This window comes from Mauremys mutica, chromosome 11 (assembly GCF_020497125.1).
Source record: "Mauremys mutica isolate MM-2020 ecotype Southern chromosome 11, ASM2049712v1, whole genome shotgun sequence".
In the NCBI taxonomy this organism is placed as follows: domain Eukaryota; kingdom Metazoa; phylum Chordata; order Testudines; family Geoemydidae; genus Mauremys; species Mauremys mutica.
In genome coordinates, this window is record NC_059082.1 from 40,791,526 (window position 1) to 40,805,993 (window position 14,468).

The 14,468-nt window shown below is 46.6% G+C and overlaps 1 protein-coding gene across 1 annotated transcript; it reads left to right on the plus strand.

Moving 5' to 3' along the window:
* Positions 1–7,625: 7,625 nt before the first annotated feature.
* Positions 7,626–13,602, plus strand: PCLAF (PCNA clamp associated factor). The gene is made up of 4 exons (XM_044978860.1): positions 7,626–7,822; positions 7,924–8,001; positions 8,727–8,895; positions 13,115–13,602. The coding sequence occupies exons 1-4, from the start codon at positions 7,771–7,773 to the stop codon at positions 13,176–13,178; spliced, it is 363 nt and encodes a 120-aa protein (XP_044834795.1). The 5' UTR covers positions 7,626–7,770; the 3' UTR covers positions 13,179–13,602.
* The last annotated feature ends 866 nt before the right edge of the window (positions 13,603–14,468 follow it).

Genomic DNA, 14,468 nt, shown 5'->3' on the forward strand with positions numbered 1-14,468 from the left:
TCCTCTGTAGAGAAGCAAAGTGTGTGTTGTAAATGGCTTGTCTAGTTTTTGTAAAGTCCAGCCATGAGGGAGTTTGTGTGAGACGTTGTTTTTTTAAGAGAGTTTCTAGTTTTCAGAGTTCATTCTTGATCTCCTGTTTGTTGTATAGGATGTTGATCAGGTGGGTCCGCAGTTTCTTTGAGAGTGTGTGCAGGGCCAGCTCCAGGGTTTTTGCTGCCCCAAGTGGCGGAAAAAAAAAGAAGCTGCGATCGTGATTGGCGGCACTTCTACACCGCACACTTCATTCTTCGGCGGCAATTCAGCAGTAGGTCATTCCCTCTGAGAGGGACTGAGGGACCTGCTGCCGAAGAGCCATACGTGCCGCCTCTCTCCATTGGCCGCCCCAAGCACCTGCTTGCTACGCTGGTGCCTGGAGCCAGCCCTGAGTGTGTGGCACAATCTCTCACCACAGTCTGTATGGTATGTTGATTGTAATGGATTTTTTTACCTTCAGTCCTTTAGGTATGATGTCCATTTGTTTGCATTTGGAAAGGAAGATGATGAAATTATATGGAGGAGGGAAGGGCACAATTTTATATTCTTGCCTCAGGTGTGTTGCCGGCTCAAAGAGCCCGAGGCGGAGCAACAGCAGGGTTTGTTGCCCGGTGTGCGTCGCACTAATTATCACACCAGGGTGGAGAAGCAAAACCAGGTTTATTTGGGCCCAAAGAAAGGTGCCAGGGAGAAAAGCCTTCTCAAATCCTGCACGCCCGTGCGCAGGCGGGGTCCCAGCATTTATACCCCACTTGTTTGTGTAAGCCTTTTGTTCGGTTTTCCCCCTCACCCCTCCCTTCCCAGCAGCAGCTACATTAGGCATTACATTTCAGCGTGTTAGAAAAGGTTCTCATGCACAAGCTTATCTGTGGCCTTCACAGAACAAACACATACAGATTTTCCTTCCCCCTCTCCCCCTCCTCCCCGCCGCTTCTGCTGTTTCAAACTCCTACATTTGCAAGCGGAGATTGCTGACAGTTACACATTTTGCTTACAGTCTGTTAGCATCTTAGGCTGGTTAAAGTTCACAGCATGTAAGAACTTTGGTTCACTTCAGGCCCAAAGTCACAACTTTGGTTTACTCAGGCCTAGTGGCACCAACAATTCCCCCCTTTGAGAATACTCAACAAACTTTTGGCGAGTTTTCTCAAACTTTAAAAACAAAAAACAATGAAGCTTTACAGATATATGTACAACTGCTCTTTTGAGCTTAGTTACCCCAACCCAGGAATGAATGCATGGACAAAAGAGTGGAATGTTCATTTAACAACTAAGGGATTGGGACACTGACTATAAATCAGGTAGGTACACCAAGTGGTTTAATTTTCCCAGATGTCTCGGTGAATAATTGAGTCCCATATGCATGCTCCCCATGGACCCAGCAGGATTCGGTATGTGGAAACCACACCCACCCTAACCGGTCCATATGCTTGGAAGGAGCACTGTGAATGTCCCCACTTCCATCCAGAAAGTGTCCAAGTATGTCTTCATGACCACAGATCAGATGGTACTCCTGATGCATCTGTAAGGGCAGTGGGCCAAGTCTGGTCTAGATCCCACTGCAATACCTTCCCAGCCTCAGTGATATGCAATACCATCTCTGTCAGTAACTTCTGGGTTATAGAACTAAGGGCTGAAATGACATGTAACTCACCAACTCCAGCCTGTATTTAAGATAGCTGAGTTTCAAAAATAAGGCTAGTAGCCTTTTCTAGTTGGCCCAATTTCTTATTATGTTCTTGTCTTTTAAGATATTGGCCCTAGCCCACAGGGATCTGCTCAATTCTCTTTCTTTCCAGAGGAAATAACCCAGGCCCTCTGTTGTGCTAATCTAATGGCAGCCCCTTGTGAGCAATCTGGGTATGTAGAAGTGATTTGAAAACTGGATAAGGGCAATGTCATTTAAAATCCAATTAGGAGGGCAATACATACTGAAGGATTTATCCAAAACACAGGGCACAGCCTGTAGATTAAACCCCAAAAGTCAATTAATACCACATTCCCAATCATGGGTCCCATAAATTTCTTCCTTGCCAGTGTACAATTCTTTGTTTCTTCACCAGGGTCAGTTCTCAATGTCCTTTTAGTCAGGAATTCCTGGACTTTGGCAATGTCAGTGGAGTGAGTGTTTCTTCTTCTTTCCCAAAACAATTGTGGTTTAGCATCCTACAGGGGAGAGGTTTCCAGCACATATCACCCTGTAATAGCTGTGCTTTTTCTATAAAAGTCTAAAGGCACAGTTGGTCTGTCAGTGGACAAGGGAAAGGTTGTCCAGAAGCTGTCCAGAAGCACAGTAGAACTAGAAGAAAGAATAGGCTAATCATCAATAGGAAAATTCTTCTGATGTGGAGGGGTCTTTTTGCAGTGAGAATCCTGGGTCCAAGCAGTCAGTCTTTGGCACTTCACAGCAGTGTTGGTAGACAGGAGGACTTGGAAAGGGCCTTTCCAGCGTGGAGCCAAGGCAGTCTTTCGTTGATGGATCTTTATGTAGACCCAGTCTTCTGGTTCCAAGGAGTGGTAGGACTGCTAGGATCTTTGGGTTGTTTCTTCTTTACCTGTGAGAAAAAAACCTAACATATTGCATTAGTGTCTTTGCAGATTTTACAAATTTTATAGTTGCATGGGCAAATTTAAGTCCCCCCTTTTTCTGGTTTTTAGCCAAGTAATGGTTCTTATACTTATTAGTGCCAAAGGAAGGGCATCTGGCCACTTTAAGTTTGTCTCAGCACAAATCTTGGCCAGTTTATTTTAGCATGTTAGCTATTATTTTTTTCTTCAATTAACTCATTCTTTTTCCTTTTCCCATTTTTTTCTTTAACCTATAAAAGAAACTTTTACTTATACACCTTTTGTTAACAATGAACACATACACAGTACATTAGTCTTATTTAATGTATGCCACATATACCCTTTTACTAAAATAACCTTATTACAGAGCTTTAGAACAACAGGCCAGGACAAGCACACCCACTTTGATGAGTTCACTTAATACAACCTCTAGTCCAATAGCTTTCCACCATCCCAGCCCTCTGGCTAGAAGTCTGAGGTAGCCAGAAGGATCCCATGTACAATATGGGGAGTGGGTTAACTTTCCATGTCCTTGCTTTTAAAGACTGTTAGTATGCAAATTTTAATAACCATTCTCAATTAAAAGATTTGGCTAATAAAGTTTCTTTCTCTTACTTAAGAAAATGTATTAGACTTTAGTATATCACATTTTTCTGATATATCCAAACACTTTGTATTCTAAGTTGAACAAAACAAGTATCTGCATTTCAATTTAACACTGCCACTTGATTTTAAATCAGACCATCCCATAAAAATATTAAACACAACAATTTTGGCCACGGGACAAACACCACAAGACAGAACATAGAACACAAAACATAATTGTTACTCTGTCAGTAAATGCATGATATGTTGAATGCTGTTCAGCTGGCATTAGTTTTCTTTGATTATCTGAAAGACAAAACAGAAGTCTACCCCCTTCTGGGCAGTCAATCATTACTTAAAATATACGAATACTCTTGTTAATTCAGGAGAATTACCCCATATTTTCTTTGCCTGAATTTATTTACAAACATTTCAAAGACACCAAAAACTTCTCTTTAGCATTTTTACAAAGTTCAACTGCTGTTCCCTCCAGCAACTAAAGAGTTAACTTTTCACTTTCCCTTAAAAATCACATGCTCTTCCCTTAAATCACTTGCTTTTTCCTTCAGCAGCCACTTACCAATTCAAATCACCATTTCAAATATCCTCCTGAGTATTTGAAATTTCCATGCTTATACTCACTTACTCCTTTTCACTACACCCTCAAAAGTTTCCAACCTGTTTTCCAATCTCTCTGCTGCCTGTCCGCCTGGACCCGATCCTGCTTTTCTCGCTGAACTGTTCTTATCCTGGACACAAACTTATTCCACTACCAGTTTAGCTAGGAGGGTGGGCTTCACAACTAGCCCCCACCCTTCTGGTCTTTTCCCTAAAACATTTTTACTCCCAAAACTACTCAAGTCCTCCCTAGTAAGGCTTGCCACCTGGCAAAAATACATGGCCATTGGGTAGAGGCCATTTACTTAACACACAATCCAAACTCCTAAAGGGGGTCTACCCAGAGACCCACCCATTTGTCTGCTGACACTTAAACAGAAAAGAAAATTACACAGAGAGCAGAGAAAATTACAGTCTAAGCCAGATTTTTCCACTTCTATTACATTGTCCGTTACAGGGGGGCGGGACAGAATTATCTCAATACAACCTCAGAGCTTCATCGCACACATGGCTTCCACCCTGAGGAATTACGAACGAGAAGTTCAGTTCCGCCCACACACCTAACGCCCAAATAAACAGAGCAGAAAAACCAACAGTAACCGGTTAAACAGAACAGAGCTAAAACTAGATAGTGCACCAAAACCAGATAGTGTTTCCTTATTCTATTAGGGCTCACCTTTAACCATACAATCCTTATTATATAATACCAAACAATACCAAACAAAGCAAACATAAAATAACAAGGGTAAAACAGATGGTGTAAATTCTGCAGGGCTTCCCAATTCTCTATTGCTCACCAAACTGACAAATTTCTGTTACCAATTATCCCTTATGTCAGGTGATCAAACTGACATTGCAGGACTGGGGGGGGTAGATAGAGAAATCACACCATATATCCACATTTTAAAGCTTCATTAAAAATAATAAAACAACAATGGAAAGTATTGGGAACACTCCCACATCACTCAGGAAAAAATATGAATGCTCCAAGCCTTAAGCCACTTTAATACTTACACATATCCAGACTGGCATGTCTGTGTATAATGTTCAGAGAAGGGAAATAGGTGGACGGGAGATTATCCTGTATACAGCTTGTCCAGAATTTCCAACATGCTTCCACTCTTGGGATGGCTGTTCTTTTACACCCTGGACTCTCCTGCGGCGTCTCTTTCAGAGATTCCAGTTCAGGTCAGCTGCCCTATGGCTTTTCCAGTGTCACCGAGCCATACCAGCTACAGGGTTGCAGAAGCACACTGTTGGATCTCACTGGAGAATTAAGCTTTGCAAATGCAATCTCAGTTCTGTAATTTATACTGCCCTTGGTTTGCCTCTGTTTATTTTCCACAACCAGCTGGGGCTGAAAGTAGTTTTACTTAGCATATTCTGTGTGCTGGCTCTTGACCTTGTATGCAGAGCAGCTCTCTCTTTATCTCTGGGGTTAGCCGAGTTTCAAATTAACCCGTTCCTAGACAAATTGCTCACACTGTGTCAGAGGCTTTTCTTTGTGATTAAAAGCTCCTCTGAGATATATGATCTTATCTAGATTGAAGATACCTTCTAATGGGCACTGTTTAGATGGATTTTTACACATGTGAAGATTCCAATTCTCTAAATACCTGCAGGTTTTAGGACCATAATGTACGTACATGTACTATGCTGGGGTACCCTTAGGGGGTGAGGTAGAATTTTTAGACTGTCTCTTACCCATTTTCCACTTACACACACAGAGAGGGTACCCTGTCCGCGCTAGCGGCTCATAAACTAAGAATCTCTCCCTACAGAACAGTCACACAGGGGAGACTAACAAGGATGACTGACTCTCCTACATCCCCTTTCAGCAAAGAGCGTCGGCTAGTCTCTGGGAGACACAGCGCCGTATACTCTAATTGCATCCAATGAGATGATCAGATTGTCAGTAGCCCACACGGAAAGGAAGGGGGGGGAGGGAAGATGGGTTCACACATTCCTAGACCCAGGCAGCTTCCTCGCCGGACGATGCCAGGCTGAGTCAGCCCACCGTGGGTCGGATCTCCTAAAGATCCACTAGTTACTGGGCTTGCGTTAGACTACTCCTGATCATTAGCAATCGCTTCACAGGGCAATCTGGGCGTCTTCCAGCAACGAACACTCACATAGGTATACACACACACACACACACACACACCAAGGCCATTGTTTCCTATTGCCACGATGCATCTTATCTTGCTGCACAGTCAATAAATTCAAATGGCATGAGCCCAGCAGAGACAGACATTCCCACGGACAGTTCTCCTCCCAGTGCAGCTCTGGGGCATATGATGAGGGATTTTTACAAGAGCTCTACATACAAACAGCTTCAGAAGCTACCCATTCGCTGACAAAACAGAAATAATTGAAGGATCATGTTGGAATTAAGTGATCCTTCTGGTGGCCACCTTTCCTGGCTCTCTAACTGATACTGAGGCCAGTCTACTGTATAAAATCTTTTCAGTTTACTTTTAGTCAATGGATCCAAACCAAATACCTTCCAATTTGCTAGAATGCATTCTAGGGGTGTACACCTTGCCCTACTAACCTTACCCTGTCCTTGCCCCATACCATGGGCTTGCCCTTGACCCACTATAAAATGCTCCCTCGTCTAGTGGGAATTACAACGGCTGGGCGTCCCGAGCCTCGGGCAAAAGTCCACACCACTGGACTGTTCCTACCTGATCCACAGGACCGGTTCCCCACCGTCGCCCGTAGCTGCTTCTCCACTATCTGAGTGCGTTGCACCGTTGTGCCCTCCAAGGTCAGCCTGACGCGTCTCTGCCAAGGCCCCCGGTAAAGGCACCGGTGCGCGCTGGGCATTGGCTGTGACCTTCGTCCACTGGCCATTGGAGGAGTCCGGGCAAGGCACAATTTTGCCTCGAGCCCACCCAGGGACGCCAAAACTGTTGCCGGCTCAAAGAGCCCGAGGCGGAGCAACAGCAGGGTTCGTTGCCCGGTGTGCGTCGCACTAATTATCACACCAGGGTGGAGAAGCAAAACCAGGTTTATTTGGGCCCAAAGAAAGGTGCCAGGGAGAAAAGCCTTCTCAAATCCTGCACACCCGTGCGCAGGCGGGGTCCCAGCATTTATACCCCACTTGTTTGTGTAAGCCTTTTGTTCGGTTTTCCCCCTCACCCCTCCCTTCCCAGCAGCAGCTACATTAGGCATTACATTTCAGCGTGTTAGAAAAGGTTCTCATGCACAAGCTTATCTGTGGCCTTCACAGAACAAACGCATACAGATTTTCCTTCCCCCTCTCCCCCTCCTCCCCGCCGCTTCTGCTGTTTCAAACTCCTACATTTGCAAGCGGAGATTGCTGACAGTTACACATTTTGCTTACAGTCTGTTAGCATCTTAGGTTGGTTAAAGTTCACAGCATGTAAGAACTTTGGTTCACTTCAGGCCCAAAGTCACAACTTTGGTTTACTCAGGCCTAGTGGCACCAACAGGTGCAAAAATAGCTAATTATGGCTCTGTCCCTATAAAAACAGGACATCTGCTCACCCTATCCCCTCTCCCCCTTGTGTTGCAGCAGCTGCATGCTTGTCCAGTGCTGACCCCTAGCGCTGGGTGCCCTAAAGGCCGATACCAGCCAGCTGGACTTTACTCCCCCTCCCAGACACGTGCCTGGGCCAGGGAGCCGGCGCTGGGCTGATCGCTCCTGCTCCAGGGAAGGGCGCGGGCTCTGCTGAGTGGGGGAGGGGCCGGGCGAGCACTGACGAGCTCGTCACAGCGATCGCTGCTCCCGCCTCAGGAGGGAGGGGGCGGATCCCCGCCCACGCCTGCCGCGGAGAACCACTGAGTCGTCGGTTCCGGTTCCGCTCCCGGCCAATAGGAGCGCGCCGCGGGGCGCGCGCGGGAAAAGCTGTGTGGTGCCGGCGGGGCGTGCGAGCGCGGGCTCTTTCCCGCTCTGTCCGCTGCAGGCAGCGCGCGGGCCGAGCTCCCCCTCCCCTCGGCATGGTGCGGACCAAGGCAGATTGCGGCGGGGCCGGCGGGGCCTACCGGAAAGGTGCGGGCGGGAGCAGGTGGGGGGCGGGGGGCGCCCAGGCCTCCGGGGGGCTGGGGCCGAGCGCTCCCCGGCCGGGCACTAACCGCTCCCTCCCCTTGCAGTGGTCGCCGCCCGGGCTCCCCGGAAAGCGCTGGGCTCCAGCAGCGCCAACGCGGGCCCTTCGCCGCCTGCCAAGAAAGGTGAGTGGCGGGCTGGGCGGGGAGCCCGCTGCTGGGGCCGCGCGGCCTGGCCCGGGCTGAGGGATCGCGGGGCGGCGGCTGCCGCTGGCCTCGCAGCTCCTCGGGCCCGGGCCCACTGGCCGCTCGTCATGGCGGGGCCGAGGGGACCGGGTCACCCCGCTTCTCTATCCCGAGCTGCGGGTATCTCGGGCGCTCACCCAGCGGCAGCTCCGCGAGCCTGCGCCGGGCTGGGCAAGCGGCCCCCGGCGGTGCGGCCCCTCACGGCCCCTCCATACCCGGGGGGGGGGCGCTCCGAGCCCTGACGCTGGGCAGGGACACGGGGGTAGAGACACGCCAGGGAGCGATAGCAGCGACCCGTAGCGAGCGAGCTCCCCAAGGCTTCTCACAGACACTCGTGTGAGACCGGCTGTTAATCGCCCATGGACCCTAATGAACCATGGGGTTTGGCCTTCTCCACGGAAGGATTTGATACTTTGATGCAAAGACGGGACCTAATTCAGCCCGCAAAACTTGCTACTGGCTTAGAACAATTTGCCCGGGAGTTAGTCTGGAGATGTGATGTGATGGTATGGAGCTGCAGCGCAACATCAATTAGTGACTATGTTTGTTAAGGGGTTTATGGTAAGCCATTTATTCTGTTTTCTCATTGAACTAGGAGATGTGTCCAGGATTGCTGAGCATATGTTGTCTCAATGGCTAGCTTGATAAACTCATTTCCTTTGTAGTTGAAAGCAAGTATGCTGGTGGAAATCCAGTATGTGTGAGACCAACACCAACCTGGCAAAAAGGGATTGGCGAATTCTTCGGGCAGTCCTCAAGACATGCAGAGAAAGAGAACCAGATGCCTGATGATGAAGAGGCAGGAAGCAGTGGAATAGGAAGGCTTGCTAAGAAGTAAGGATTCATTTCTGTTGGGTTATGGAGGAGAAAGTACAAAATCAACAAATCATATTTAATTTTTGTTCTCAACTGAGTATTTTGGCATCAAAGATGTCAGCATGAAGGACATGACTTCCCCCTCATAGTTAGGAAGTCCATATTTCCCAGAGGGAAAACAGGACACCATGTGGGGCTAGACTGAGCCCCCTCCCCCCAGAATTGTCCCCAGTTGCTCGCCCAAGGTGCTCCCGCACAACATGGGGCTGATGTTGCTGCTTGCCTGAGCCCTGCCTGCCCCCTGCGTGAAGCTGGAGCTGGCATCACTGCTTGCTTGAGTTCTGCCTTTTCCTCCTTCCCTCCCCCCCCCCATTCCTCCAGCCTCCACTTTTTTGACAAAAGTGGGCATTTGTCCCATTTGCTCTTGCCAAAAAAGTCAGGACGGGTGGGACAAGGCTTAAAAACAGGACTGTCCCTGCCAAAATGGGATGTATGGTCACCCTACTCAGACTTTACCTGATCTGCGTACCTGGTATAAACATGCAAACTTGAAACTTCCCAAAAGCAACAAACATCTAACTCACTGAACAAAGAAATGCAAGAGAGTTCTCTTTTCTACTGGCCCCTTTGATTCTGACATCTTAAAACAATATGTTGTCTGACAGAGAAGGGTGCAGTTTTGGCACACCCTTCTGTTCAGTGATCTTTGCCTGCGACAACTGTTCATCGAAGTGAGCCAATCTGTTACTCCTGTCAACCTAATCCTGAGGGGGTCGCGAGGTCATTACGGGGGGGAGGGGGGGGGAGTCATGAGCTGTCAGCCTCCACCCCAAACCCAGCTTTGCCTCCAGCATTTATAATGGTGTTAAATGAAAAACACTTTTTAATATATTTATAAAGGGGGGGTCGCACTCAGAGGCTTGGTATTTGAAAGGGGTCACCAGTACAAAAGTTTGAGAACCACTGACCTAATCTATTGAAAGACTCTAGAGAGTGCCTCAATGGGTGTAATATCTAACTTTTAAAGGCTTAGACTAGACAACAAAGCAGACTTCTGAACTTGGATCTTAGGTTGCTGCTCCATGTCTCAAAACATTAGAACAAAATGTGCACACTGGCTTGTTTTGAAAGTAAGCAAACGATGGTTCTGCCTCAACTATTTTTCCTAGGTAAAATAGTAACTTTCTTTAATGACTTCCTTAGTAGCTGTGCACCACTGGGAGTGTCAGTGCATAGTGGACAGAACAGGAAGTGGCCTGAGGTTGGCTGTGAAAGAAGCAGACACTGGCATATGATTGGAGCAGATTCAGTAGATGGGCAGAGTTGAATGCCTAGACAAGAAACTTAAACAAAATGCAGTATAGACATGGGAGATTTGCTTCCCTTCAGTCCATTTGAAACAATTGCTGCAAGTTGGGAAGAAGAGGCAGGGACTGCAGTAATCAAGATAGGAGGTAGGGCGTGTGCAAGAAATCTTTTTATTTGAAATGGCTCACTCATTGGAACACTTACCTGAATTAGTTGGGCAATTTGTGCATTATTTAGGCCACAGTAAGGAAGGTGGGGGTAGCCTTGTGTTGTGTGTCTCATGCTTCTGTTGTTTTCGGGGGCAGGGTAAAGGTAAATAGATTACAGTAAACTGCACAGTATTCTTTAAAGTTGCACTTCCTTTTTGATGAACAGGTTTTTGCCATTGTTTAAACATTGGTGGCTGGATGCACCGTGGCTGTCTGGATAAAATACTTGGACTGGCATCTTTGGCCCATCTTGAGAGTGGATGTCTGATAAATGTTAGTGCTGTCCTCAGATTAAGTCTTTCCAATGGGAAAATGTTACCAGAAAGCAAGGTTCAGGGCTTGGAGTAGCAAATGCTTCTTGCGAAGCCAACAATTCCCATCTTGTATAAATGATTACTCTCCTTATCTTACAAGAATTGTGCCCTGCCTCTGCTTTTGCTCATACTGCTCCCTTCAGCAGTACAGTAGTACCTCAGAGTTATGAACACTTTGGGAATGGAGGTTGTCCGTAACTCTTAAATGTTCCTAATTGAACAAAACATTATGGTTTTTCTTTCAAAAACATACAACTGAATATTGACTTAATACAGCTTTGCAAGTTGACTATGCAGAAGAAAAATGTTGCTTTCCCTTAATTTTTTTAGTAGTTTACGTTTAACACAGTACCGCATTTACTTTTTTTTTTTTTTGGTCTCTGCTGCTGCCTGATTGTGTACTTCTGGTTCCAAGTGAGGTGTGTGGTTGACTGGTCAGTTCGTAACTCTGAGGTTCTACTGGAGATATGCATATGTCAAGTAGCAAAGAGGGGAAACTTTCTACATACTGGTAACTGCAGTATGTTTAGGACTATATTGCTATGAAAGTGAAAATTGCTCACTGTTCAAGGAGCAAATAGTCACTGAAGGGCTAAGATCGTGGCCTCCAGAAGAGAAGGTCCAGCAGCCCAAGGCACCTTTTAATAAGGGTGCAGCCAACTCTTTGTGGCTCAATCTAGAAAAGCTATCAGTTTCTTGTGATAAAATTTGACCTTTGAATCCACTGACTCTTCCGGAGGCAGCTGAAGACTGATGAACTAGCAATAAGATGCTTAGGTAAAGTCTTTGCTCTGAACATCCTTAATCTGTAGTCTTTTGCTATTCTAACTGGGTGTAACTCTGATCTGTGGAGACTGTCTGCATATTTTGTATTTCAGAACCTGAAGTGCTGTGCCTCTGCCTTAGCTAGTTCACATTTCAGCTGACTACAGCACTGTTATTTTTAGGCTTACTAAAATAAAAGGCTGTGTGATGTTTAACTCTGTGAAGGGGGTTCTTTATTTCCCCTTGGAGATCTAGGGGGAACTGGGCTAGGTGCAGAAACTAATCTTGGGTCTTGTTTGTAATCCTCTGACTCCTAACAGGAAAGGCTTTAACCTGGGTCCTTTAAGGATGACTTAAGAGCAGATCCCTCACCATTCTACTGTTTTATCTCCCTGCAACCCACCCCATACTTTTGTGTAGGGCTAGAAGTATGCTGTAGAGTAGACAAATGGTTCTCAGCCTCTTCACACCAAGCCTATTTGGCAGTACGGGAAGGGCAAGCTGAGAATCTCTGCTATAGATAGTTGCTTTTTGGTCCAGCTCCAAGGCCCTGTCTCCTTAAGATGATGACGAGCGTGTTCTTGTTTTTACCTCTTCATCTGGATACTCTGTGCTGCGGTTTTACCCTTCAGTGAAGCAAGAGTTGTTTATCTAGTCCGGGGTGGGCTCCCACTGGGGAGTGGGGTCTGAGGGCTTGCCCTGCTCTGGTGCTCCAGCGTGGCTCCCGGAAGCAGTGGCATGTCCCCCCTCCCGCTCCTATGCTGCCCCTACCCCCTGTCCCAGCCCTGATCCCCTTCCCACCCTCCAAACCCCTCGGTCTCATCCTGGAGCACCTTCCTGCACCCCAAACCCCTCATCCTCAGCCCCACCCCAGATCCTGCACCCCCAGCTGGACCCCTCACACACATACCCCATACCCCCTGGTCCAGCCAGGAGCCCCCTCCTGCACCCTGAACTCTTCATTTCTGGCCCCACCTCAGAGCCCACACCCCCCAGCCAGGGCCCTCATCCTTTCCCCCTCCCATACCTCAACCCCAATTTTATGAGCATTCATGGCCCACCATACAATTTCTATACCCAGATATGGCCCCCGGACCAAAAAGTTTGCCCACACCTGATATAGTCACACACCATTTTCTTCTAGCGCCCCATGCTGGCTGCCCTTCCCCCCTCCCCGACTAGTTTACTATGCTCAGAGCCTCTCAGCTCCACAGAAGCTATGGAAGGTGGGTGTGTGGTCACTTTTAGATAAAGGAAAGGTGGCTGAACCAATTCCTTCCATCAAGGAAGGGCTCTCAGGGGGTACCTAATGCAGCATAAAATCCGCTGCACTTGAGTGAACTTCCAAAGGGGAAAGGCTTCTTAGGAACTCTATGTGTGAGTTAGTTAAAGTGGCTTTTACCTTTTGGCTGCTTTGCTAAAAAGTGAGTTGACTACTGTATATTGATTTGAGGATTCCTTACTATATTTCATCAGTGTACAAAAGAATACTGAGATCTGTTAAGGGCCACTAATTCTAGTAGTCTACATTACTTAATCTTGTATGTCAGAGGCTCCCTGAAGAGCACTGTTAGAAGAACCTCTCAACCAGCATATTTGTCAGTTACATTTGAAAGTTAAAATTCTCTCCTATCCCTACAGAGCTCGTCCCTTGACTCCAGATCCCACAGAAGATGGTGCATCCTCTGAAGATGAGCAAATATGATTCAGTCCTGCCTCTTTCTTACTGACTGTGCATTTCCTATACTTGAGTTGGGCTTTCTTGTACATTTTGTATATATCTTTTTTTACATTCCTGATGGCTTTTTTGTTTAGTTATTGTACAGAACTTTAAATAAAGTAACATTAGGCTTTTTACTCAATCATCCTCAGAACTACTTCAAAAGTTTGAGTGATTGCAAGGAAGTTTCTGATAAAATTAATATATATATCTCTTGGAGCTTAGCGTTCATTATAAAGCACTGTTTAAGTAGTCTTTTTTTATCATCTTGCTTAAAATGGCTTTCTTGGCTTCCCTAATGATTCCATTGTAGTGTGCTGCTTATGTTGTTGAAGACTGGTGCCATATTGTGCTTTACCGCCTAAAAGGCAGTGTGATTTTTTTCTATTAAATGGAAGTGTTCTACAAAGAAATCTGAATTGGTATCTTCATTGAAATCTGAAGTGCCTGACCTTGCCCTCTCAGGATAGTGAGGGCAGAGATTGAAAATACACTTACACTTCTCTGAAAGGGGTCCAAAACACTTCATAGGAGAGAGGCACTTGAACAATCATGCTGAAATAACTCAGTGCATAGTAGACAGCACACTACATATGTAAATAGAGATGGGTGAGCTGACTATTGTACTCCGCAGAACCTAGCCCAGTGAGGCTCTCATCCAGTTGGAGCTGGTAGGTGCTGTTTTGTGGAGCTTGTATTCTGACTTTCCAAGATAAGTCCAACTCCGCTGGTAAATAAAAATTGTTTTTTGTAAAAAGTCAGCTGCAGTTGGAGACGAACAGCACTCTTTAAAAAAACAATCTAGTTTATACCAGTCTAAGGGGTCTTTGAGGCTCCTGGTAAAGTCATGTGTTACGACAAGCTGAAAGATCCTAGAAAGGGGAGGAAACAGTTGAAATCAACAACATGTATTTTGAGTGGCTAATGGAGTGGGGCTGTCACCCCTTTCTGGATACATTGAGAGACACTCAATGGAGGTAGAGGGTGTACGCACTGGAAGGAATAAGATTAACTACTATGGCTGTCACCCCCACTGTCTCCTGAGACTCCAGGATCCATCATGACACTGGGTCTTCATTGTCCTGTTCCTAAAAGGTGTCCTGGCTAGACCAGGCCAGAGAAGGAACCAGCGATATTGCCATCTCCACTGTCTTCAAGAAATCCTAAACATTTGAGTCTGCTGTAACTCCCTCTCTTGTATCACTTTTCTGTCTAACAAGTCTAGCATAGCTGGCCAAGCCTGTACCTTTTAAAACACTACTGTGAGGCAGCTAA